Genomic DNA, 25,906 nt, shown 5'->3' with positions numbered 1-25,906 from the left:
AGGAAATCTCCCAGGTCTGGTCAACTCCAGAGTCCCTGCCTTTCCCATACAGCAGGTGTTCAAGAAAAGGTGTCACCTGGTTGATAATAAGGCACTGCCTGGAGGGACGGCATTGCTACCTGATGGCATGCCAGACAGTGTAGTCCACTCTGGGAGCTGCAGGGACTTTTTCACTTACTCAGTTCCGCAATGCTGCCCACCCGGGTGGCCAGCAAAGACTGCTCGATGGTCCTCAACTCCGACTGGCTGAACATGGGCAGCTCCCCCGGCTTATTTGACCGCTGAGGGTCTCGGTGAAGATTCAGGCTGTCTGGCAGGCAGAGCACCCCTACGGTCCAGAGGGAGGGAGAGAATGAGAGGAAAATGTGTTGTTATTTTTTGAATAACCAAGGGAGGGACACAAAGCTTCCCACAACCTCCAACCCTGCCAGATTTTGGTGCTGCAAAGCCCAACAGGGGGACAAATGCCTCTGGGCTCCTCTTGGAAATGGATGTCTATCGAGCTATTTTTAAAGGTCTCCTCAAAGTCCTGACCCACTGATTTTAGCGAATTTGTGGACATTCGTCTGCACGCGCCCGGTTCCAAAGGACACAAAGCAAAATCCTTTCCCGGGGCCTGGCAGGAATTCTATCCACTCTGAGGTGCCGCCTGTGAACCCAGTGGCCACTGCCCTCATTTTCCCTCCCTGAGGCAGCTGCAGTCCCGAACCACCTGGGAGGAAGAGTCTCTGCTGGCAGTCGCTTCTGAGATCTTGTTTTATTTGCCTGACAAATTTAACTCCGGGGGGTTGGGACATTATCTGTTAGACAAGGCTTCCGGCTTTCTCTGTGGAGCCATATATCAGGAGGTAAAAGAGTCCCCACGGATTTTTGTAACTTGTATGGCGAATACCCATGGGGGACACCTGGAATTCAATTATTATTTTCCCTTCCTTTCCATTCCATAAATATTTACCAAGAACTGGAGAACTTACTTTGGTAGATTATTCAGTAACATTCCCTCTTTCCTCCACCACCCCAACCCCCATAGAAAGTGTGTACTTCCATAATCCTTGACTTTGGACTTGACCCACTTGACTTGCTTTGGCCATTGGAATGTTAATGGATGCAATGAAACCAAAGGTTAGAAAAGCACTTATGCAGTTGAACTTGTTCTTGTATGTCTCTGCCATCTCCTTGAAAAGAACCTGCCCCAGCTGGCCCGCTAGGAGAGTGAGAGAAACACAAAACAGATCCAGAGCCAACCTGCAGCTTAGAGTTGCCTCAATACACTCAGGTATCTGAGAAGCAAATGTCTATGCAATCTGCCACTCAGATAATGAGGCTGTATGTTACTCACCATTATTATGGTGATAGCTCACAGATACACCTACCAAGAGGTGATCTCCGGGGATACAAAGAATAAGGCAGGCATTATGCCATTAGTTGCTGAAGACTTGGTAATAGCAGAATACACGTAAGTCCTGTCCTCACTGAGCTCAAGGTCTAAGAGAAGGAGACAGCCACTTCACACATAGTTACAGAACCTCATGATAAATGCTCTGTGGTAGGGGACTGGGAATGATGCGACGTCTAAGCTGGGACCTGAAAAATGAATGAGTAGGTGTCAAATACGAAGCACTTATTGAGCACCTACTATGTTTCCAACCCTGCTAGGCACTTTGGAAATGCCAAAGAAGCAGAAAGGCATATTCAAGCAGTTCATTCAGTAAGTGAAGAGACAAGAGTGACATTGACAAAATAATTTTGGAACAGTATCAATATATGGGTATTGAACTATAATCAACCACCTGGTTGGGTGAAGGGAGACTGGCAGAACATGAAGGTCAGTGGTTCAAGTCTGCTCCTCAGCCTGTTCAAACTACAAAAGCTCAGGAAGCAAAGGTTCCTCTTGTTGGTAACTTTGGTGTGGTGGCTCCTGTCACACCATGACATTAAAACCTCTTCTGGCTCCTGCAGCCTAATTAGCGGCTCTAGTCTCACTAAGCCACTTGTCCCGAATGTTTTACCTTCCACACCTAAGAGAGGCCAACACAATGAGCACGCCAACTATGATAAATGCTTTAGGGATGAGCAATGAATACAAGGATGGATAATTCAAGAACATAGTCAAGTCAGTTTCTTTTCAACATTGTTCTCTAACCACTGTGTTTTGAAGTGTTTTGACCATGACTCAGAATAAGAAATGCATTTGCTATTACAACCCATACACACACACACACGTGCACACACACATTTTTCATATTTTCCACACCAAAAAGTTCAGCAAGAATAATATTGATACTTAATACATGTGATGCACTCTCATTTTTTTCACTTTTTTTCTCTTCTACTTTATTAATAAAAATGCCATCGGCAGCACCCAAAGTGATGTCAAGACCTGCTAAAAGGTGTGATGAGCAGTTTGAAAAGCACTGCTGACTGTGCGGGCATATGGACTGGCATTAAATGGACAATACAGGGTCACCTTTTACTGGACTCTATCTGGAGCTGGGCTGGGCTCTGTGCTGGATGCTGAGACGCTGAGACGTGGTCCCTGCACTTCAGGAGCCCTCAGACTTTCAGGGAAGACAGGCCCATCATCCCAGGCTGGCTCCCCGCCTGCCCCATTTCCCTCAACAGCCTCGTAGCCTCCTGCTTGCCCAGGCAGGGACACACTGAGTCCTTCTTGCTTTCTCTTGCCAAGATATTTAGTCAGAGGCCAGGTCAAGTAGCCACTGCCAGTGGCAATGAATCTCGGATCAACTTCTCATCTGATACCCTTGACCCTAATTCAGGAACTTACTTGTCCTTGAAGAACCCACTACAAAAGGCACCAGGTAATCAATCTCAGTCTGACTGACCCAACGCGAGGGGTAACGAGGCCCTCTGCTTGGGGGAGGGGAGGAGGTGATGGTGGTTAGGAAGGCTTCATACAAGGGAGACCTGGGAGCTGAGCCTTACCTGTTAATTAGAACAAAGGACTGAGGCATTCTCCAGGGATTGCTTTCTTGGTATCTGTATTATCTACAGCAAGTTCTTAACTCAAACACGTATCTTAAAATACTGTTTCACATGGTGGTTGAGGCACAAGCAATGGGACTTGGAGTACGGAAAGGAGAGCTTGAATCCTGGCTCTGCCTCTTCCTATCTGTTGTTGACCTTGGGCTTCTCTGAACTTCAGTTTCCTCTTCTGTGAAATGGTGGTAATAGTAATGGCCTTCTCTCCTTCACAGGGTTTTGGTGGGGGGGGGGCATGAAATGAGATAATGTATCTCAAAGTATTTGCACATGCTAAGCAAAGTGTAGGTGTTCAACATATGTTAACTGAAATAAAAATCAGTTAACGTGTACAAATCCAGCTTGGACTTATGACAAGATGAACAATTTATGATTTGTCACAGGAATAAACAATTTCCCTTAGAGTTATTCCTCCTTCTTTTAGAGGGTTATGAAATGCAAATGCGGAAGTATAATTACTCAAAGAAGCTTTGAGAGCTAGACTACAGAGATTTGGGAAATCTGTAATTGATCTATTATGCAAAGACCATATACTCGGTTTTTTTCCCTCTTTAAGTACTCTATGTGGGATATACATATGTTACCTGAGTTATTTATTGTTGTGTACAGAAATCAACTAGGCCAGATAGAAGAGTCAGCATCATATTTTAGTGTCAGACACAGGCCTGTGTTTTGGATTACTCTTCAGTTCCTGTTATTTGAATCAAGGACAGCTACAGTTGGATGACTAAGACCCTAGAATAAAGACGGAGGGAACTGAAGTTCAACTAGGGCTGCCTACTGGACCTAAAGGAAACAATTTCCCTGGAAAGCAGGTGACCATAAGTCAGTATCCACAATGGGCTTTAGGGGGTCAAGTCTCCCTGAAATTCTATTTCTTTGGGGGTAGGTTGTGCATTGGTCTAAGGGGAAAGGCCGTTCACATTCTCAAAAGAGTCTTAAGGTCCTAAAAGATGATGAACCGAACCCTTTGAGTGTCCACACTCCCATCCATGTTTGGTCTCCTCAACTTGGGACTTGCATGGCACGACCAGGACTCAGACACAACCCATCCCTGCTCCTGCTGCCAGCCCGTATACACCCCGGGCAAGTACCTTCCCACATCCCCAGTTAGCTTCCACATTGCAAAGGGGGGTGGGGTTAAAATATCTATGGGTTTATTGGGGTGATAATGTAAGATATTATGTTTAAAGCCTCTGGACTGCAGTAAGTGCCTGATAACTACCCTAATTCCACATGTGCAATTTTGTTCATTGAATGTCTGGATTCAAACAGTCTTGAAAATCATCCTTCCAAAATCTTGTGTGGTTGGAGACAGACAGTCTTTTGGCTAGGTCACTCAGAACATAAACTGCGAGGACCGCCCTCTGGGTTTGACCCAGGGCTGCCACATCGGGCCATCTGTCCCTGACGGGGGCAATCGGGGACGTATTTCTGAAGGGCAGAAACTGGGATGGTTCCTTGGCAAAGGTAATGCACTGGCGTCCTTGCAGAAATCTTCTCTCAACTGTTTTTTCTGTGTCTCCATCTTATCATTGGATTCTGAGCATAGGGAGGCTGTTGGCCCACAGAGAGAAAACCAGGTAAGACAGTCCACTGCGAATATCCACGCAACCCCCGATGCTGCTGCTGCTGACACCGGTGACAGAGGCGCACTGAGTCTGCTTCAGGCACTGCGCCAAACACTTTACATAATTACATTTGCTTTAATCCTCACAGTCACACATTATGGGAAGGAATCCAACATCTTTTGGGAGACAGTCTAACATAAGAGCTAACGTAAAGGCCGTGGGCTCAAATTGCTTGGGTTTGAATCCTGATCATACCACTCACTATTTGTGTGGTCTCAGGCAAGGGAACCCAACTGTTCCATGCCTCGGTTTCCCCATTGGTAAATGGGAATGTTACTAGTGCCTACCTCGTAGAGCTGTATGAGGATTAAATGAGTTAAGAGATGTAAAACAGTCAGAAAAATAACTGGTACAGAGTAAGAACCATGAAATAATTTTTATTAAGTTTCCCATTGTACAGTGAAACAACCAAAACTAGGAAATATTCAATAACTTGCCTAAGGTCACAAAGATCCTAAGAAATGGATGTGGGAACCGAACACCCAATTCTTCTGACTACAGAGGCGAAACTCTTAACCACTCAACATATTGCTTCTTGGTCACTCAACCCCTGCTCTTTATCAGGCATGCTAGGGAGGGAGCGGTGGTGCACAAGATAGCTGGGTCCCTGCCTTCACTGAGCTCACAGTCCAGCCATAATGTGAGAGAAACTCTCTTGTATTATCACCCAGGGGCTGATGGGCAAGAACACAAACCTTGAAGAATGCTATACAAACTTCAAAGCTTCAAGTAAAAACATTCGTAATTTTCACCTCCATGGAATGAAAGTCAGGTCGAGAGACAGACAGCCCGGATATATTTCCTACGTTGCCTCTGCTACTAGGAAGCTCAGAAAAAAATTTGCAGCCCACCTGTACTCTTTATTTCCCTCTCCCCTTATTTTCATGAGCTCTTTTACACTGGCACAATGGACATATTCTCATAAACTGCCCCAGATCCTTTGGTAATGAAACAAATTATGCATAAACAGTGAAATAACTTGCTAGCCCAAATTATTTTGCTCCCTGGAGTTTCTGCATATGCTGCAGTCACTTCCTGGACCCTCTTGGACCAGTTGACAACAAATGACCCCTAAAAATATGAGAGGAGCCCAGCCAAGATGATCAAAGTTGCCTACCCAACATGCAACTGAACAAAAACTCATAAGTGAGTTCCAGAAAGACCAGAAGGGTAACCCAGCTGACCTGCAAACTAGTGAGAAATTAATAAGTGGTTATAGCTTTAGACCACTGAGCTTAGGAGTAGTTTGTTTAGCAGCATAAATGTAACAATAGCTAACTGACAAGTCTATCAAACAGTTTAACATATTGCCTTTGAATGATTTTTGCTTTCCCCTTCTTGCTTTGCATAATTTAGCAATTCTGATTATTTGTCTGATGACCCACTTCTACTGGCCTGGCCTGGAGAAGAATCTACTCCACTCAGTGCCTATGGGAGGATGGTGAAGACCATAGGATGACTCTTCTGGCTGGGTCTTGGGCAGAACAAGGACATTTCCATCTCAGGACCTTTGCACTTGCTATTTTCTCTTCCTGGAACTTGCTTCTCTCAGAAAATGCATGCTGCACCCGCAATCTGTAGGCCTCTGCTCATATGTCACATCCTCAGAGAGACCTTTCTGACCACTCCACTAAAAATTGCACCCTGCCTCCTCTCACCTCGTTTTATTTTTTCTTTGTAGCATTTATCACTCTGGGTAAGATACTCTATACTCATTGGTTTATGTATTGTCTCTCTCCAGCACCTCAGCCATCTGAGGTCAGAGTCTTGATTTACTTTGCTCACTGTTCTATTACTAGTAGCCTAGGACAATGCCTGACATACAAGAGGCACTCAGTAAATATTTGATGAATAAACTAAAGAGTGGCAGAGTGCATGCGGAGAAGTTGGGAAGGGACTTCCAGGCCCCAAGGCAGCAGCAACATAGGAGTTTCCCTGTGTCTATTTTTGTGGGGCAAGTTTAGAGTGTAGCAAGGGGAAAGGCGAGTATCAGGAGGTGATTGTACAATGTGGTGTTGGGGAGAGGTTACTTGTGACCATCTAAGTCTTGGTCCCTTGAACACAGCTTCAGCCCTGTCTTGTCTGTCAGTGGCTGCCAGAGGAGAACAAAAGTTTCCTAAATACTTCCTGCCAAGATAGCCTTTATCTTCTGTTAAGCCCAGAATTTAAAGCGGAAGATCCTAGAAGCGGTCCCAACTTTAATAAGTGGTAAGGAAACAGTTGGGTACAGCAGAGACCAGCACTTGAAAAGGCATTGGCCCTCGCTGGTGAGGTTTAGATTCCTGCAGTGCTGCCTCCCAGCTGTGTGAACAGAACGCGTGACTTGGTTTCTCTGAGCCCCTACTTCTGCTTCAACTGTTTGGTCCTATTCCTGCATGGCTGGGAGGCTGAAATGGGATCATATAAATGGACAACCTGACACATAGAAAGGGGTTGATAAATATTTACAAGTAATCCAAGTGAAGTTCTTCAAAGTTAAAGATTCAAGAGTTCAATAACACAGACAATGCCAGAAGGCTTTCTTTTACCGTTAAATGTATTTAAAAAACAAGATAGGAAATTATCAGTTCCTTTTTAAAAAAAATGTTTGTACAACGAACTCGGAAAACCCTTTTTATTTTAAGAGACTTGCCAGAGGGAAACAAAATCAGTGCTGGATTGGCAAAACCCATTAATCTGCGAGGCATGTCCCACTTCAATTGGGATAAATGTAGACTGTGGTTCATTTTTTTCCCCCTAAATGAATTAAATACAAGGGGGGGGAATTCTTAGGAAGTTTGAAGTCAACCCATTGAAAGAATAAGATGTAGAAAACACAAAGATGGAGAATTTTCAGAAATGGGTTCAAGGACATGCCCAGATTTTGAGCCTGTAGTGGGCTGGACATTGTACATTCCACCCTCCCCCCAAAAAAAAAGTCTACTGGAAACTCAGAACATGACCTTCTTTGTAACAGGGTCTTTGCAGATGCAATTAAGGTAAGGACATTGAGAAGATATCATCCTAGAATAGGACAGGCCCCAAATCCAATGACGAATGTCCTTATAAGAGACTAAAAAGGAGACAGAGACACGGAGGAGAAGCCCATATGAAGATGGAGATAGAGACTGGACTGATGCGACATGAGCCAAGGGACTCCTGGGGCCTCCAGAAGACAGGAGAGGCAAGGAAGAAATCTCCTCCAGAGCTTTTGGAGAATTGCAGCCCTCCCACATCTTGATTTTAGACTTCTAAAAGTCTAAAATGGAGAGAATAAATTTTGGGTGTTTTGAGCAATGCAGTTTGTGGTGATTTGTTACAGCATTCATAGGAGATGAATGCAGAGTCTGAAGTTCATATGCGGAACAAGTGTGTTGATTTATTAAAGGATCATGAAGTGATGTCCAGGGTCTCCTTGACAACCTGGGGCGTGACTCCCAGGGATGAGCCTGGCCCTGGCACTGTGGGATCAACAACACCCTTCTGACCAAAAGGGGGAAAAGAAATGTAACAAAATAAGGATCAGTGGCTAAGAGAGTTTATACAGAGTCAAGAGGCTATTTAGAGGCTACTCTTATGCAAGTTTCAGCTAAATATTGCTAACTGTTACGGTTTGCCAAATCTCAACTAACATCATTACTATTAAACTTAAAGAACACTTAGAGCTCTATCTGAGATTCTACAAAAGCTGCACTCACTAAGTTTACTTTTCCAAAACATAAAACCTTCAGATGGTTCCAAGGCCAGATAAGACCTGAAACCCAGAGGGGCCAGCTTCTCCAATAACATCAACTATTCCATTACTCTATCTCATATTGCAGACACCCCTTTCCAACAAGAAAAAAGTTAGAAAGGGCATAACCCAAATACCCTTAAAGATTGGGAGAAGGATCAAGGGAGAAGAAGGTGTTATAAAGAGAAGTTAGGATTTAACAGATGAGTATGACTTCTGAATCATTGTATTGATGTTTCTTTTTAGTCTCCAGTGTCTTGGAGCAGCTAGAAGGGAAAACCTGAAACTGTGAAACTGTAGCCCGTACCAAGCTCTGAAATCTGTTCTGTAACTCCTTGTTAAAATGTACTTTGAAATTTATTGCTTTTTTCATAGATATGTTCTATTTCAACAGAAAATGTTAAAAAAAAAAATAGAAGAGTGTAGAGATGCTAGTGGATCACTCATTCATTTAACCACAAGCATGGAGCACCACTGAGGCCAGGGGGATGTTCCTTCCCATCAGAGCGCCTGCTGGGCTGGGGACACAGACCGGCCACTCACTGAAACACTATGGGAGAAACATCAGAAGGAGGCGGGCATGGGGGTCCAGGAGCTTCGGGAAGGAGCTTAGCACTGGAGGTGTGACTTGGGGAAGGTGAATCTTTAGCGCAGAGAAGAACGGGTATGGATACTAAGGTCCAAATGTCCAGGTAAGGTCCAGGTTTGAATCACGGCTCTGCTACTTCCTAGCAGTGTCCCTTTGAGCACATTTTTTAGCCTCTCTGTAGCTTAGTTTCCTTATGAATCATCAGAGTATATTTTTCATCAGACTATTGGAGGATCAAATGAGTCAATACATGTGAAATCTTGGCTCCTATAAATAGCTCAATAATTGTTAGCTATTATTATTGCTATATTACAATTAGGGAAGGGCATTCCAAAGAAGAGCAAAGGCCCAGGGGCATGCACTCTGTGTATGGGGTGGGGGAGTAGCTGGAGCAGAGAGTGCTGGACGGCTGGGTGGGAGGTGGGGTGAAGCTGGATTGAGAGGCGGGGGTGTGACCATGGAGAACCTCCAGCATCAGGCAAAAGGGCTGAAACTCAAAAATGGAACTATAACTTTCCAGCCAAAATTTTACAAAGGGTGATCAGTACCCGCTATCTCCATTTCCTCCTCTTCACTCTTGTCCTCAACTTACCCAATCTGGCTTTTGTATTCCTCCGCCTTCCCCAAACCCCTCCCACCCAAACCAGTCCAGAATCCCATTGACAGAGACCTTCATGTCCCTGTGCTGTCTGTTCTTACCGCTCACCACAATTGTGCTTAAACAACTGAGCATGTAATTATGTGTCTGGGGTGCAGCCCCCGGCTAGGCTGCAGGGCCCGGGAGGGCAGGCACAGTGTCTGTCTCCCCCTCACCTCTGCACCCCCAGCTCGTGCCTTGCATGTATTAGGCGCTCAACTAATGTTTGTGGAATAAATGATTATCATGCTAACAGCTAACATTTCTAGAGGTTTCATAATATGCTTTGTCTTATTCTAAGTGCTTTAAATTTATGAACTCATTAAATCCTCCCAGCAAGTGCTGGGCAATCTCTATTTTCCACCTTTCTACCTCATCCCCCAAGCCTCTACCCTTCTCTGTGCACCCAAGAGATCGTGCTTTACAGAGCATATAATGGACTTCCTTCCCTTTTGGCTTCAAGTTGGATTTCAACAGCATTTGCAGATGACTGTGAGAGCTGGGAGAGGAGGGTCGGGTGGCCAGGCTGTGGGAGGCATGGCTGGTTCCCCATCCAGAGCCCACAGCTCCCGTGGGGCAGCCCTTCCCTCCAGTCTGAACTGCTTCGTCCCTTTCACCTCCAGCCCTCAGGTTGGGGTGGGTCCCAGCTCTGCTTACCCCAGGGTGCTTCACCATCCTGGTGGGTTTCCTTTGACCCAGCCCATCCTTTTGTGGAAAGTCCCTTCATAATTGCTCCTCAGTCACCCCTTGTGAGTATGCCAAGTGTTTTTTCTGTATTCCTGAGCAAGAATACAGAAGACAAAGGAACTAAATGAGATCTATTTGGCAATTGAGGACACTGAGGCATGGTAACTTGATCAAAGTCACACAGCTTAGAAACTGGCCACACCAGGCTGCAGACCCAGGCCATCTGCCTCAGGGTCCTTGTCACTATCTTAAGTGATGCAGAGCTGCTGAAGGTTTGACCAGCAGCTTTGGAGCTGCCTCTCCCAGGAGGGTTTGCACAGATCCTCTAATGCCACTCCAGCCAGTCATCTGGTCACCTGGGGCCCAGTGGCCCCCAGCTGCAAAGGGCCAACACATTTTAGCAGCCCGGTCCCTGAGGCCATAGCAAGCCTTCTGTGGCACTGGCTGAGTGGGCTGGACTCTTCCTCCTGACCCAGCATGCCTGGCATACTGCTGGTTGTCCTGCAAGTTCACGTTCATCCTCCATGGCCCAACACTAAGGTAACGTGAGATCCCGAGACTCAGAGAAGCAGCAGGCCCTGTTCTTAGGAAGCATCTAGTCCAGAAAGGGAGATCTGAGAAAACAAGGAAACTGTACCCAGTGGGCCTTTTGGGTTCAGAGATAGAGTGGCAAGGACAAGGGATGGTGGGTCACCAAGGAGTAAGTGGTTCAAGATGACCCCACAAGCTGCCCCTCCCCATTTGGGCCAGTGGGAGCCAGATATAGTAAGATTTTCCTCATAGTCAGCTCAAGATCAAGGGAAGCTAATTAAAATCTGGATCAAGGAGTGTAAACCTGGAGACCAGGATACAGCGGCAGCTACAATATTATGAAGACACTGGGTCTGAGGTGCCCAGAGGTAGTGGGATGAGAGTGTGCTCTAATATTGATAAAATACACGAGAAAATCAACTGGTACAGCACTGTGAAGATACAAAGGGTGAATACTCCATTCATTCACTCATTCAAGGAACATTTGCTGGGTGCCCACTATATGCCAGGCACAGTCCAAGGTATTGCAGGTGCAGCAGCAAAACACTCAAAATCTTGGCTATCTTGGTACACATGCTCCAAATGTATAAGTAACATACATAACCCATTGGGTGGCAGATGTTATGGAGAAAAACAGAGCAGGGAAGGAGGAAGGGGAGTGCTGGGTGGGAGAGCAGAGGCACACTGAGGTGGGGACACTGAAGCAAAGACATGAAGGAAGCGAGGGAGAGAGCCATGCAGATAATGCCGACAGAGGTGACAGAGAGGGCAAACCTGAGTGGGGATGGGTTTGGCTTGTTGGAGGAAGCCAGGACAACCGGAGCAGAGGAAGTCTACACCATATAATGTGCCAGGCACTGGATTAGGATGCAAAGTAGGACAGAAGCCCTGCCCTAAAGAAACTCATGATCTAATACATGCCAAAAAGCTCATGAGTGTCAGGGGTACAAAAGGCAAGTCCAGATGTCCATAATGCTACATTGGCGGCACAGACAGAAAGTAGATACTCCATCTGGGCAGTGGCATAAGGAAAGGCTTTGCAGAGGAGCTGACCTAGGGTTTGTCTTGGAAGGTGAATTGGATGGGTGTGTGTGTACGTGTGTGTGTACGTGTGTGTGTGTGTGTGTGTGTGTGTGAGAAAGGCATTCAAATCGGAGGGAGCAGCAATAGTCACGGCACAGAGTTAAGAAAACTCCTGGTGCACTGTGAGGATGGTAAGAAGTTGGATTCAGTGACGTGCGGCACAGAAGGGAATCACAGTGAGGCCGAGGCTGGGGAGATGGCTGGGGCAGGTGGATGCAGGACCTTGAGTGCCTTGCGGAAGGCCTTATACATCAGGCTGGGCAATGCAGTGGCTCCGTCCCTGGGACATAACTCTCATGCTAAGGTTCTTGCTTCAACTAGGGTTGGGACTGTGTTCTGGCCAGAATGAGATGCCCACAGAAGGCAGAGAACAACACTCTCTGCTCAAGCTTCCAGCAGACCCCAGTCAATGCATCACCCAATGCACTGCCCAGCACCATTCTCTGCCTCGCTGACCTCCTGGACTTGGAATAGCTCCTGTGGGGCTTTTCTGGCACCTGGGACCTTTTGAACTTGGCCTTTGGCTTCCCTGGACTCTCCACACCCACCTGATCTTTTCCACCTCTCTCTGAGCCTCTAGAGCTCATTAGCCCTCTGGGCGTGGCTGAGCAGGGTGCCTGGCTGGATCCCCCAGCACTTTCCTGATTGCTTCCGTCCCAGACTGACCCTCTATTTCCCCATCAATGTGCTGACATAATGCTGTGAGTCAAAAGTTGGCCTCCTCAGGTCACTTCTTTATCATTCCACTCCCGCTTTGGACAGTCTTTTAAAAAAACACGTAAGCTACTTTGAAAAACATAAATTACCATAAAAGTTATGCACACCTGTTTTCAAAACTTCAACAGTAAGAAGGATATAAAATGGTAAACTGAAAGTACCCTCCTTCCCTCACCTTGCCCCTGATCCTATTCTCCAGACATAACCACCTTTAAACGTTTCTTGTGTATGATTCCAGAATGTTCTATCCATTCTCATTTATTAATTTATCAACTCATTCAACAAATATTCCCTGAGTCCAAACAATGTGCAGGTTCTACAGGGGGTAAAGATGCAAGCAAAACCAGGCAGAGGCCCTACCCTCATGGAACTTAAAGTCTAGCGGAGGAGACAAATATCAATCAAATAGTTACACAGACTACAAATATAACTGTTAAATGCCATGAAAGAAAGGTACATGTATATATACCCATGTGACCACAGGAAAATGTTATCTAATTTAATTGGATTTTCTCTAATTATAGCAAAACATTTTTTTCATGGTTACTAGCATCTGTTTTCTTTTTGTGTGAACTGCTTTTATATATCCTTTGCCCAGTTTTCTGTTGACATATACAATTCTTACTGACTTGTCAAAGCTCTTTCTACATGAAGGAAATTAGCCCTTGGCCTGACACATGTCATGCACACATTTTCCCAGTATGCCATTTGCCTTTTGAGTGTGTTTACAGTATTTTTCCAAGTACAAGTGATTTTACTTAATATAGGTGAATGTGTCAGTCTTTCTCTCTGAGCTCTGAGATTGGGGTTATATTCAGTTTATAATAGGTCTTACCCGTATTTAAGAGTATTAAAAAGTTAACCATATTTTCTTCTTGTAATTTTGTAGTTTCCATTTTTAGTATTGAACATTTTGATCTATCTGGAGTGAGACTGGGATCCAGTTTTTGTTTTTCCCAAGGAACTAACCAATTGCCCCAATCTTTGCTCAATGGTCATTCTTTTCCTCTATTGTTTTAAAATTCCACTTTATCATGAAATTTATTTCCAGATGCATTTGAGTCTACAACAATATCTCCTATTTTACTCCACTGACCTAGCTTCTCCTGTGTCAGAACCAATCTGATTAATTATTGCAGCTCATGATGTGTTTTGAATCACAAATTAGGGTTGGTCCCCTCTCATTACCTCTTCTTTTTAAAAGACAGCGTGAGGCTATTTTTAGCTGTTTATTTCCCAGATTAATTTTACTACTGACTCATTAAGTATCTGAATATGGTTCAACTGGTGAAGGTGGTGACCACACTAGAAAGGAAAGGCAGGTGGTGAGGGGCAGTGGGCGTGGTTAGGGGGGCATAGACCCATGTAAGAAATCATCTGGATTCATGATTAGAATATAAATTATGTGCCCTGAAATGAATTTAGCTGAACCTGTCCTTGTTGACAACTTCCCAGTGCACTCATCTCATAGTGACTTGCTTGATAAACTCAAGTTGAATTAATGACTAAATGTTGGGCAGAACTCCTTGTGGAAAAGATTCGTGAGTGTTAAAAGAAAGGTGTTGGTGCCACATGACCATCCCAGCTTAGGAGGTCTCCCCCTCAGAGAAATACAAGAGAACTGCAAAATAGAGGTTTTCACACAGCTGTCAGAAGCACTATGTGCCAAGGGCAAATCTTTCACACATTTCTCTCTTCCCAGGGATGCCTAGAAACCATTCCCAGGTAATAGCAAGGGTAACCTCTACAAGTGGAAGCCGATGTACCATGCAGGCTTCCGACCAGAAACCTCTGTTCAGTGGAACGTCTGCAGAGAAGTGCAAGGCTCATTTATATTCACAACAGAAACCCCCAAGGCCTGTAAGATCCTGAATCACCCAAGAAAGATTAAATCGTGTTCAATAGAGCTTTAGTGTTAAGCATATTTAATTGTACTCTAATCTTCAAAGACTGATTATCTTTAATTAAACAACCTGGTGGCCACAGACTTACCAGTTACTTGGTCTGATACAGTGGGGGAAACAGTCCCTAGAATGTTCAATAACTTGAAATACCCTATGGTTGACCTCACAGGCTGACAGGTGTGTGTGTGTGTGTGTGTCTACAGGTGGAGACATTAGGCCAATATTCTGAGAAATGGCTAAACATTTGAGACTGGGAACATGGTGTAGATGTTAATGGGACATAAAAGCACAAATCTGCCATTTGCAGCCATGTGTGTGTGTAAGCTAATATAAATAACTAATAGGGCTTTCACAATCCATTGAAAACACAAAGATTACCAAATTGACTTTTAAAAACATTTCAGTCCCATCTGACCAAATTCAGCAGCTGATTACAGAGCAAAACAAACTACAGGGGTCCCTAAGTTCTTATTTGTTGCTGATGTTAAAAGGTTCTGCACTTTTGACAGGGCCTCAGGTCCTCGAGGCAGTGAGTCAACGGTACTTGCTGGGAAGACGAGCGGTCCCCAGCATTCCACCTGGATAAAGATGGTTCTCAGGAGATGCTTCTTTCTAGCATCTGTTCTGGGGGTTAGATAAAAGAATGTTCAGAGTAGCCAGCTATAATTCAATGTTTCTCACCTTTTTTTTTTTTTTTTTCATTTTTGTCCCCCTTAGAAGCCCTTTTGGACATTTCTTTTTCCTAATCTCCACCATCCGCTGCCCCATAAAATTTTAATACTCCAGAAACACTGTATATCTGTTTAGGGTCCGTGACTCTCCGGAGGGCCACAGACCATTGTAATACCTGAGGGAGTTTTGCCTCCCCAATGACCAGTTTCATCAGCCTGGGACACGATCACCTCCGCTGAGAATGCAGGAGGTAACCAGCTCTGGCTGCACATCAGAATAACTTGGGGAATTGAAAAAGGTTCTGACATCCAGGGCCCACCAAAGACCAAGTAAATCAGAACATGTAGGGGTGGCCCAGTTGCGAGTATTTTTTCAAAGTTCTTCCCGGTGATTTCAATGTGCACTCAGGATTGCGTATCAAATAAGAGCTGCTGCCCCTCCACCCTCCTCACGGTGCCCGGCTCCAGCAGACCACATTCATTTTCACAGCTCATCAGAACTACAGGAAGAGCCCGACTGTTTTAGAGCTCCATGGCATTTCCTCACTTCTGGAAGGTTCATCCCAGGAGTGTAGAAGCTGAGACACTCCTCTGGACATTGTTACAGCTGATTTTGCTGTGATTGTCAATCATGGACTCATGCACTGAGTCCATGTCCAATCTCCTACTTTAAGAATCTTCAAGGCTTCCCATTGTCCAGAGGACAATATTGAAACTTCTTAACCTGTACATTTAAGGGCCTCTGTGACCTTTACCTAACTTAGCTCTCCAACCGAATTTCATGCCATTCCCAAACTGACAGGACTCATTTTCTTTGATATGACTTTTGCTTTCCATGCTTCTGTGCTCACAGGTCCTTCCATCTAAAATGCCCTTCTCTCAGTTTCTTGAAGGCCTAGCTCAAAAGCCACCTCCTTTAGCAAACTGTCCCAGATTTACCCAAACAGCTGGGCTTCCCTCTTCTTCCCACAGTGGGATATCTTAACGGAACTATCTCATTCATTTAGTGCTGAGGCAAGAAACAATATTAATGAAAAACAATAGTTAAGACTTCATATGGTGCTTATTATGAGCCAGGCACTATTCTAAGCTGTTTTATGTATTAACTCTTTTATTCCTCCCAATTTTCCTCTGCAGTGAGTCTTACCATTTTGTAGATGATTAAGGCACAGAGAGGTTCAGCTACTTGACCAAGGTCACACAGTTGGACTGGAACTTAGCCTCTTTGGCTTCAGAGTCTGTGCTGCTTGGAGAGAATGGCAAGGGCCAAGTCAGGACAGGTGGCTGGCACATTTTAAAAAGTCTGAATTTTATTTCAAGATGGACAAGGAGCCATGTGAAGGATTTTACAGAGGTAGAGTGGTGATGTGGGCACAGTGTGGAGAAGGGGGCTGGCACTGGGGAGAGCAGTGAAATGGCTGCAGTCATTTGGGGGTGAGAAGGGAGGCAGGTCGGAGCAGAGCTTCCCAGAGTGCCAGCTGACTACGTGTATCCCAGCCACTCCTGGGTGCTTGTGAAAAGAAGGCTGTTGGTGTGCAGGAGAAGGGCAGTGCTCTGGTAACTTCTGTAGAAGGGAGCTGACCCGAGCTCTGAGTGACTTGCCCAGGGTCACAAAGCTAACAGACGTGAGAGCTGGGACTCGAACCAACTTTATATCCTGAATCTAGCACTATACTAACAATAACCAGAAGTCACAGATAATAGAGAAAAAGCACAGGAAAGAATTAGAGGCAAGTGGCCTGTGTGAAAGAATCATTCTTTTAGTTGTCTGAAAGCGCCCCTACGATGATGTGGCAAAAAGTTGGTGAAGGTAACCTGGAGGTGGGCGTTGGGGACACGCAGTCCAGGCAACGGAGGGAGAGGTAATGGGGAGCCAGCAGAGGGAGAAGCAAGCAGGAGGAACTCACTCCTCCCGCTCCCTGCCAAATCCCAGGGGAGGGGCGCAGGGAGTCTTCTTAAACCCTTGGTACTCTCAGCAGAGGGGTCAGGCCTCAGCGGCAGCAAGATACTCAGCAAATAAATGGTTCTTGTTCTACCAGGGTGAACTCAAGAGCTGGTTCTTAGAAATGTTTTGTTCAGGGAGCCCAGCTCAAGTTAGGTGAATATTTTTAATATCTGAAGTTTGCATTCTCTCTCTCTCTCCCACTATACACACACACACACACACACATACCGTCCGTAGATGTGTGTGAAGATATGCACACTCACGCATATGCACACAATTGCACAGTTCCCATCTGTCCATTTAGTTGATGTATGTGTGCATGTGTATAACCGAGTGCCTGCCTTCTAGTACAAAGCATTGCGCCACAGAGAAAAATGACCCACTTTCGGCCCGCAAAGTTTCTTGACAGATATGATTACCCGTTTTGAAATTCTGTGTTCTGTTTTTAAGAACCCATGAGTCATAAAATCACAGGCCTTGAAAGCCGGCAAAGCCTTTGGGACCACCTGGAGTCCAGCTCCTACCCGAGTCGGCCGCGACTCCTGCCCCTGAGCGGCCACCACCACGCAAGGGGCTCTGCGTCCGGCACAGTTACCAGCTCGGTCTTAAACATGAGAGCGCCAAAGCCCAGGAGGTCACATGGCTCTCCTAAGGTCATGCCACTTGGTGCAACCCCTTTTCCAGGCAATGGATGCCATTTCCAGGTCCAGGCCTGAATGGCCGCTTTCGAAAGAATCAGAATACAATACTGCGCTCCTACCCCTGCGCAGAGGGCAGGGAGCTGTCTCCCAAAGGTGTCCCAACCTAGTTCTCATAGCCCGTGGGCATCTGTGCCACACGGGCAGGGGGCACTCGGGCTGCAGAGGGAGTTGGGGTCGCTAATCAGCCGACCGCAAGGTAAGGAGGAGGCTCAGGATTATCTTGGTGGGCACAGGGTCACCATAAGTGTCCTTGAAGCCGTTGTGGCAGAGGAAGGTGCGAAAGCGTCAGAGTGATGGGAGACAGCAAGATTCGGCCGGCCATCGTTGGCTTTGAAGATGGAAGAAGGGACCACTAGCCAAAGAATGCGGACAGCATCTAGGAGGAGGAAAAGGCAGGAGAATGGATTTTCTCTGAGAGCTTCCAGGAGGCCCTGTGGACCCCTTGATAACCCAGTGAGAATCATCTGGACTAAGACAATAAGTTTGTGTTCTTTTAAGTCACTAAATTTGTGGTCATCTGTTAGAGCGACAGTAGGAAATGAATACTACTGGAATTAGACGGAGCCTTATTTAATTCTTCTGTACAAGACTCTCGGTGCCTGAGCGTGTCACTTTCTTTTTTCCTTTTTGTTGGTGATGGTGCCACTCTGAAACGAGTGTCACTTATCTTTCTAGAAGCCCAGACATCTGACTGCACCTGAAAGTCTAAAATCTGTTCTCAGTGAGGTCTCAGCTCTCAGCCTTTGCTTTTCTGTCTCTGGGTGAATTCTGGAATTGAATTCAGAAATTGGTGGTGCAAGAATGCCATTTTTCATAACTTTCTCCCTCAGTTCCAGGTTCTCCTCTATCTTTGGATCACTTGTCTCCAGCATTTTATTTTCAGAAATGCTCTTGCATTCATTCCTTTCAGTCCATTTACGATGTGACCCCGTATGCCAGCACTGCTCTCCTCGCAGCCCCTGGGCCTCCTTGCATCTCTCGGGGTTCCTGTTTGGAGCCTGCTCTTTGTTTTCCTGGGATACACCCCAGATTCGAGGCCCTCGACAAGGAGAGAGAGGAGAGGGGCTTACGTGGTAGGGCGAGGCTCTGCCCTGGCATGTGGGTGGGGAAATCACCCCTCCCCGGCGGGGAGTCAGAGAGCTGGAGTGGAAGTGGAAGACTGCGTTCTCTGTCTCAGGGCAGGGAGATGGGTGGCACGTGTCTTCCCTGGGGGCTCAGAGAAGCTGAGTCCATGGTCCGTCCAGTGCATGTGAGTGGGTGTGAGAAGCTCAGCAGCCATCATTCAACAAGATGCTCACTAGAGAACCTTTAGTGCCAGGTACTGCGCAAGAGTTATAAATAATGACGATGATGATGTGGTGGTGGTGATAATGGCAGCGAATGCCCACCACACAAGCACCAGGCACCATTCTAAGAACCTGACATATACCTACAGGCTTTACATGGGAGGAGATAGGCACAAAATAGTTGCTGATTTAGTAAACAGAGGATGACTTGGCTCCTACTATCCTTGAGCTCACAACTGGGGGCAGGGTTGGGTGGTGCAGAGAGAAAGGAAGATTGGAAAAGGGAAAGGGGAATATAAGCAAACAACTGTGATACAATAAGTCGGAGCAGTGGTGAGGCACATGGACTCTTGAGCCAGATGGCTTGGGTTTAAATCTAGGCTCTGTTACCCAGTAACTCTCTGACCAATTGATTAATCTCCATCAGCCTCAGTTTCCTCATCTGCAAACTGGAGACAGAATTCATAGCACTTTTCTCATGAGGTCCTTATGAGGATTACATTAGTTGACACACACCCATATCTGACTACTCCTGGTGCACAGGAGAAGCTCAACAAACCACGTTTCCTCTTACTATAAGGTGCTCAGCAGAATTTGCCAAAGCCACTTGGAGGCAGATTTGGCTGCTTTGGGTTGACTTGGCTTTTCCCCCAGACCAGCTCTTGCTGGGAGTTCTTTGCTGTCTCCATTTTGCTCCCATCTTGGATGCCCAAGTCCCTGCCTCTGATTCAGCCTGGCCTCTTATTTTGCACCTTTCTCTCCTCCCAGTCTTGCCCCCAGGGAGAATTCCAGAGAGGACTTCATCAAACAGGTGACATTGGAGCTGAGTCATCAGGAATGTGTAACAGGAAAAAGAAAGGGAGGACATTAACAAAAAAAAGGAGGAAGGAGCTGGTTGGGCTAGAGGCAGAAGTGGGGGGAGAGGGCGGAGTAACAGGTGAAGGCAGGCCTCGATGGAGCAGGAGGCAAAACCGTAACAGGAAGAGCTTCCACCGCATTAGTGTTTTAGAAGTTTAAGGGGGGAGGGGCATTAAAGGCCATGACGGTGGTGCTTATCATGGTGGTGGTATTACTATTAGCAAAAATAGCAGCTGTCGAAATAATAAGAGTAACAGTCATAGAGGGAGAATATTAGCAGTTAGCATTGTGGCAAGTGAGGCCCCCTTATCATCATCGTTCTCACTGCTAATTTTTATTTAGCACTTACTGTGTGCTATCTAAACCTAAGCCCTGTCTCATTTAATCTTCCCAATAACCCTATGGATGAGAAAACAGAGGCAGAGAGGAGTCAAGTGACCTGGGCAAGGGGATCAACTGCCCTGGAACCCAGGGACCCAGGACTTAGATGCTTGCAAAAGAGTGTGCCACAGCAGGTGGCAACTTGGCCGGAGGGGAAAGCATGTTGGCAAGGGATGCCCCACAATGCAGCATCAGCAGAAGATGGGAAGGGCTTCTCAAGTCAGGGAAAATTCGTGGAGGGGAGCCTCTGATAGGTATTGAGGGGTCCTGGTTGGGCCTCGTAAGTGGGGACTGAGGAGGGCAGTCAGTCCTAGCTGCCTCTGGCCTCAGTCACCTCCAGGCCAGAGCCCATGAGCAGCCCATAGGAGCAGCCTCCCACGGGCTGGGGCTGGCCTGGTCAACACTGCCAGGGCTCAGGGCCAGGCTGGTCCCAAGTCCCACTGCCACCAGCCCCTAGTCTGGTCTATCTGCAGAATGCGTGAGCATGTGCACACCACACCACACCATGGGTCTGACTTCTCCCACTGGCTGGACAGTGGCCAAGAGTTCTAGCAGGAGGCCATGACTGAGGCAAAAATGTAATTACCCTAACTGCGATTTGGCTCTGCTGCCTGCAAAGCAAATGGTGACCTCCTCTGCTCTGCCTTCCCGGCCACCAACAGAGGGAGTGAGGGTCTCAGTCTGCAAGTTCCCCTGAGAGAGGACCCCACCCCGGGCAGCTTGGGGGTCCCTGGCCACCCTCTGGTTTCTCATGGATCCTCAGAAGCAACAGCCAGGCTGCTCCCTTTCTCTGCATTTCCTTGTCTCTACTAGTGACATCTCCTCTGCTTGGCCCACAGTCCGCTGGTGGGAAATGGAGCCTAGGAGTCCTGATGTGCAGGCACCAGGGGTGGGGGTGGAACGGTGATGCTATCTTTTCATGCCTTAATTAAAAATGATCCTTGGAGGCCTGCTGTAGATAAGCTCTCCCAGTGGTGTTGGAACCAGAACGGGAGAGCAAGGGACAGCTGCAGAGCAAAGTATAGGAAAGGGAGCCTGGGAGAGCTGCCCAAGCCTGAGGGAGGTAGCAAGGGGGAAGGAGAAGGCATCTTGGGAATAATGTGGCATTCTGGAGCAGTGGGGAGAGACCCAGGCTTTGAAAGCACACAGCTGAAGAGCACAGCAGGAGAATGGAAAGGAAGGCTTGCTCGGGCCTCTGGTGGGTACTCCGATGGCCTGCTCGGCAGCCTCTTATAGCTGGGGCCACTTGGCTCCCATAGCCACACCCAGCCTGGTTTGGAGAAGTCCCCCTCCGCCTTCCCCCTCCCCCTCCACCCCAGCCTTTGGTCATCTAGCTGAGGGGTTCCCTCTGATTTTTAGTCAGCTCCCTGCTCCTTGCTTCTGCCCTGCCCACACCCTCACCAGCTGACCCAGCTCAGGATCCCCTGGGCTAATCCTGACTTGTAAGCCACAGGCCCAGGATCCTGGGCAGCCGAGTGCTCCCCCAGGACCCCAAGGTGTACCTCACAGCTCCTTTGCCACCAGCTGAGACCTAGGACGCAAGGGAAACCCACACTGCCCACGCGCTGAGAGGTGAAGAGAGATGGGCTCATACCCACATCCTCTTTTTATTTGCTGTATGTGGACAGGGAACTTAACCCCTCTGGGCTTCATTTCCTACGTCTGTCAAGTGAGAATAATAATACCTCCCTTTGCAGGGGTAACATACATAAAGGTACCACGTATAGGACGGGTTCTCAAGAAATGTCCTTCCCATGAAAGCTAGTCCCAGAGGCTGAGAGAAGGTTCTAGCAATCTGGATGCAGTCTCTGCTTGGCTAAGAAAACACTGTGCAAGGGTCTGCCTTCATGTGACAACCAGACTTTCCCAAATGAGGTGCCCTGCCCCAGGGGGCACTGTCATGCCCCAAACCAAGGCCATCTTCTGTGTTAACTGCTCGCCCTCCACCCCAGCCCAGGACGGCACACGGACCCAAAGTACTCTCGGTCTTTTCTGCCCAAGAGGACCCTGTGTGGGGAGGCCCTGAGAGCCGCTTCCATCCCCATGTGACTCCTCTGGGCTGTAGCTCAGCCTTTTCTTCCTCTACTCTTTATTATGGAAGAGCCTCCTTCTCCCTGTGGCTTGGCCCTGGGGACGCTTAGCTCCTCTCTTCAGGCTTAAGGGTTGATGTGCTTCCTGTTTGTCTAATATTATTTTGATCCTAACTGGAGCAGCATGAAAACAGTACCTACTAAAGGCAGAAGCTGGATGGCACTTACAAGTACAAACTTTGCAAACAGCAGCCCAGAGCAGTGAATTATTGTCTGGGAAGGCGAGCAGCTGCCCAAGGGCAAAAAGCTAATAAATAGGTAGAGAAGGCAGCACAAGGTTTTCCCCTGTGGCTGTCCAAAAATGTGCTAGCTTTAACTGCAACACTGTTTTCTGTTGTTGTTTTGGCCTTGTCCAGAAGGACTGGGCAAGCGTCCTGCAGAGGCCCTTAACTCATTCTGCAGGGAGGGAGAATGTCTAAGAGAGAGGATGAGGAGAGAGAACAGCCAGGCCAGGGATTTCTGAGGGTCCATGGTGCAAGAAGCAAAGCAGAAGTGGGAGAGGGTGGGAGTTTAGCCAAAATTAGAGCTTGGTGGAAAACAGCATCTGTGCCACTGGCATTGGAAGGCACTGTGGTATGGGGGAAAGGGGAGCTTTGGAGCCTGGGGGAGCCAAGGCAATCCTGTCATTTTCACTCCTTTTCAAGGGGCCCTGGGAAGGCCCCTAAGTGTCTTGGATCCTCAGCTTCCCTGTGAGTAAAATGGAGAGAGGAACACCATATGTTGCAGAAAGAATTGGCAAAAGGCCTGGGGAAACAATACTATCCCTATTTTGCAGATGAGAAAATAGTGCACGGCCTTTAAATTATCGTTATTAGGAGATTTTGGTTGGTGGAGGTGAAAACACAGCCTAACAGCAAAGGGGCATGGTGGGAGGGGATTCTTTCCAACCTCAAAATATAACTTCTCTTTCAAGGTCTTCAGGCTTTAGACCCAAAATTTTATAAATTCTCCAAAGGGAGTTGCTCCATTCTATACCCCTTTCCCCAAAGTCCTATCTCCCAGCAGTGTCACTATGCTCCAACTCTTCTTGGATGACACCAGTTTGTTGTTCATTCCTGCAGCACCCCCACAGGACCATGTTCTCTGAGAGCAAGGACAGGGTTTCATTCAGTCTTGCAGCACCAGCAATTAGGTTTTGGCCTGGAACAAAGGGTGTGCCCTGCTGTTGTTTACTGAATGAACAAGTGTGTGAAAGAATGAATGCATTTAAAAGAAACCACACACATCTGGTACCATGTTCCCTCCTACTGATTGACATTGTGAATGGACTGGAGAACAGAGCACAAAGACTGGAAGTGGGAGACTTCACTCACATTAGTAGATCAACTGTGGTGCCGTGGCAAGTGGCTAAGGAACTATTCATTTGGGTGATGAAGGAAGGAATGATTGGTGGATGAATGAATGAATCTTGGAGAGCTGGTCTCCTTACTCTGGATTTAGGAAGTAGGGTGACTCCTCAGCTACAGAGCCCCACTTATGTAATATTAACACGGTTATGATCATGTTAGGATGTCTGCTGTGAAGATGTGGCCCCAGCACGGGTTTGGAGTCAGACCTATCTGAGTTCTAATCCCAGCTCTGCCTCTCATAAGTGGGGTGCTCTTGGCCAGTGATTCAACCTCTCTAAGCCTCTGTTTCCTCATCTACAGAATGAGGTTCTGAAGACTGAATTAAGTGAGGCAATTATTTTAAAGCTCTTAAAATAGCCCTTGAAACACTGCATGTGTGTGACATGCTAACACTTTTTCTGCCCTAACCCTTGGTTGTAGGTCCAGAGGCAAATCTATTTGCCTCACTGTGCCTTGGTTTCTCCTTCTATGAAACTGGACCAATGATACCTGCCTGGCCTCCCTTACAGGGTGGTTGTAAAGAGATAAGGGAAATGACAGGGCTTGATCAATTTAGATGCACTATGAGGCTGGGCTGTCTCTAGTTTGTGATTGATTGTCTTGGGCATTTCTTCGGATTCCTAAGGGAATTAGAGTGGGTTTCCTGGAGTTGGCTTTCTCCTGGTGAATATCCACCCTCCCTTCGTCCCTACCACTGTCATTTCTGATCCTGCACCCTAAGGGGCCAAGCTAGCACCCCACCTTCATCCACAACAATTCGCCCAGTCCTGATGGAATAACATTCTTATTAAAGTGGACAGAAGAGGCCTTCCATCCACTCCACAGGGTACTTCCGGTCTTAGTGATGACGGTCAGGATGGTAACCAGGAAAGAGTTATCCCCACCCATCACTTGCCCATAATATAAGTCCTCTCAGGAGCTTAGAGACCCAACTTTCCATCCTTTTAGGTATACACCAGGAAATGAGGTTATATGGTAATTCCATACTTAAGTTTCTGAAGTACCACCAAACTGCTTTCCCCAGCAGCTGTACCATTCCATATTTCCCAAAACAATGAATGAACATTACTCTCTTCACACATCATCTCCAACACTTATCTTCCATTTTTCAAATAACAGCCATTTTAGTGGTTATGAAGTGGTATCTCACTGAGGTGTGTATTTGCTGTTTTGGTTTGCTAAAGCTGCTAGAATGCAATATGCCAGAAATGGATTGGCTTTTACAAAGGGGATTCATCGGGTTACAAATTTTCAATTCTAAAGTCATGAAAATGTCCAAATTAAGGTGTCCAAAAAGAGGATACCTGGACTCTGAAGAAATGTTGCCAGCGTCTGGAACACCTGTGTCAGCTGGGAATGCACATGGCTGGTGTCTGCTGGTCTTTGCTCCCAGTTTGTTGCTTTCAGCTTCTGATTCCAGTGGCTTTCTCTCTGTGTCCTGTAGGTCTCCTCTTAGTGTCACTGGGCCATTTTTCTCTCTCTAAGTGTCTGTGGGTCTTCTCTTAGCTGCTTTGGGGCAAACTCTGGATTTCATCTCTTAGTTTAGCATCTCCTGGCACATTTTCTTTTCCAAGGGCCTGTGCTTTCTCCAAAATGTCTTCTTCTTAAAGGACTCCAGTGGGCAGATTAAGACCCACCTTGACTGGGTGGAGTCCTATCTCCATAGAAATGACCTGATCAAAAGTTCCCACCCAACGACAGGTCTGCCCCCACAAGACTGGATTAAAAGAACATGGTTTTTCTGGGGTGCATAACAGTTTCAAACCAGCACATTTGCATTTCCTTAACAGAAAATGAAATCAGGTATCTGTTTTTGTTATTGTTACATATGTGTATCATGTGGGGACTTTTGCCATCTTTTTAAAAAAATATTTTTATTGAGAAATCTTCACACACATACATTCCATACATGGTATAGAATCAATGACTCACAATATCATCACATTTTTGTGTATTCATCGCCATGATCATTTTTTAGAACATATGTATCACTCCAGAAAAAGAGATAAAAAGAAAAAAGAAAAACTCATACATACCATACTCTTTACCCCTCCCTCTCATTGATCACTGGTTTCCATCCACCCAATTGATTTTACCTTTTGTCCACTCTTTTATTACTTTTATCCATATTTTC

At 46.5% G+C, this 25,906-nt stretch overlaps 1 protein-coding gene across 2 annotated transcripts in view; it reads right to left on the bottom strand.

Moving 5' to 3' along the window:
• ABTB3 (ankyrin repeat and BTB domain containing 3) overlaps window positions 1-25,906 on the bottom strand; it is a 337,545-nt gene that overhangs the window by 130,030 nt on the left and 181,609 nt on the right. For both annotated transcript variants that reach the window (XR_013179246.1, XM_077168628.1), the window contains exon 2: window positions 179-328. Coding sequence is in view for 1 of the 2 variants with exons in the window: in XM_077168628.1 (XP_077024743.1) it covers window positions 179-328 (150 nt within the window). In the remaining variant the exon portion in view is untranslated. The remainder of the gene's footprint in view (window positions 1-178; window positions 329-25,906) is intronic.

The sequence above is a fragment of the Tamandua tetradactyla genome, chromosome 7 (genome assembly GCF_023851605.1).
Source record: "Tamandua tetradactyla isolate mTamTet1 chromosome 7, mTamTet1.pri, whole genome shotgun sequence".
Taxonomy (NCBI): Eukaryota; Metazoa; Chordata; class Mammalia; order Pilosa; family Myrmecophagidae; genus Tamandua; species Tamandua tetradactyla.
This window is presented reverse-complemented; position numbering and strand designations above follow the sequence as displayed.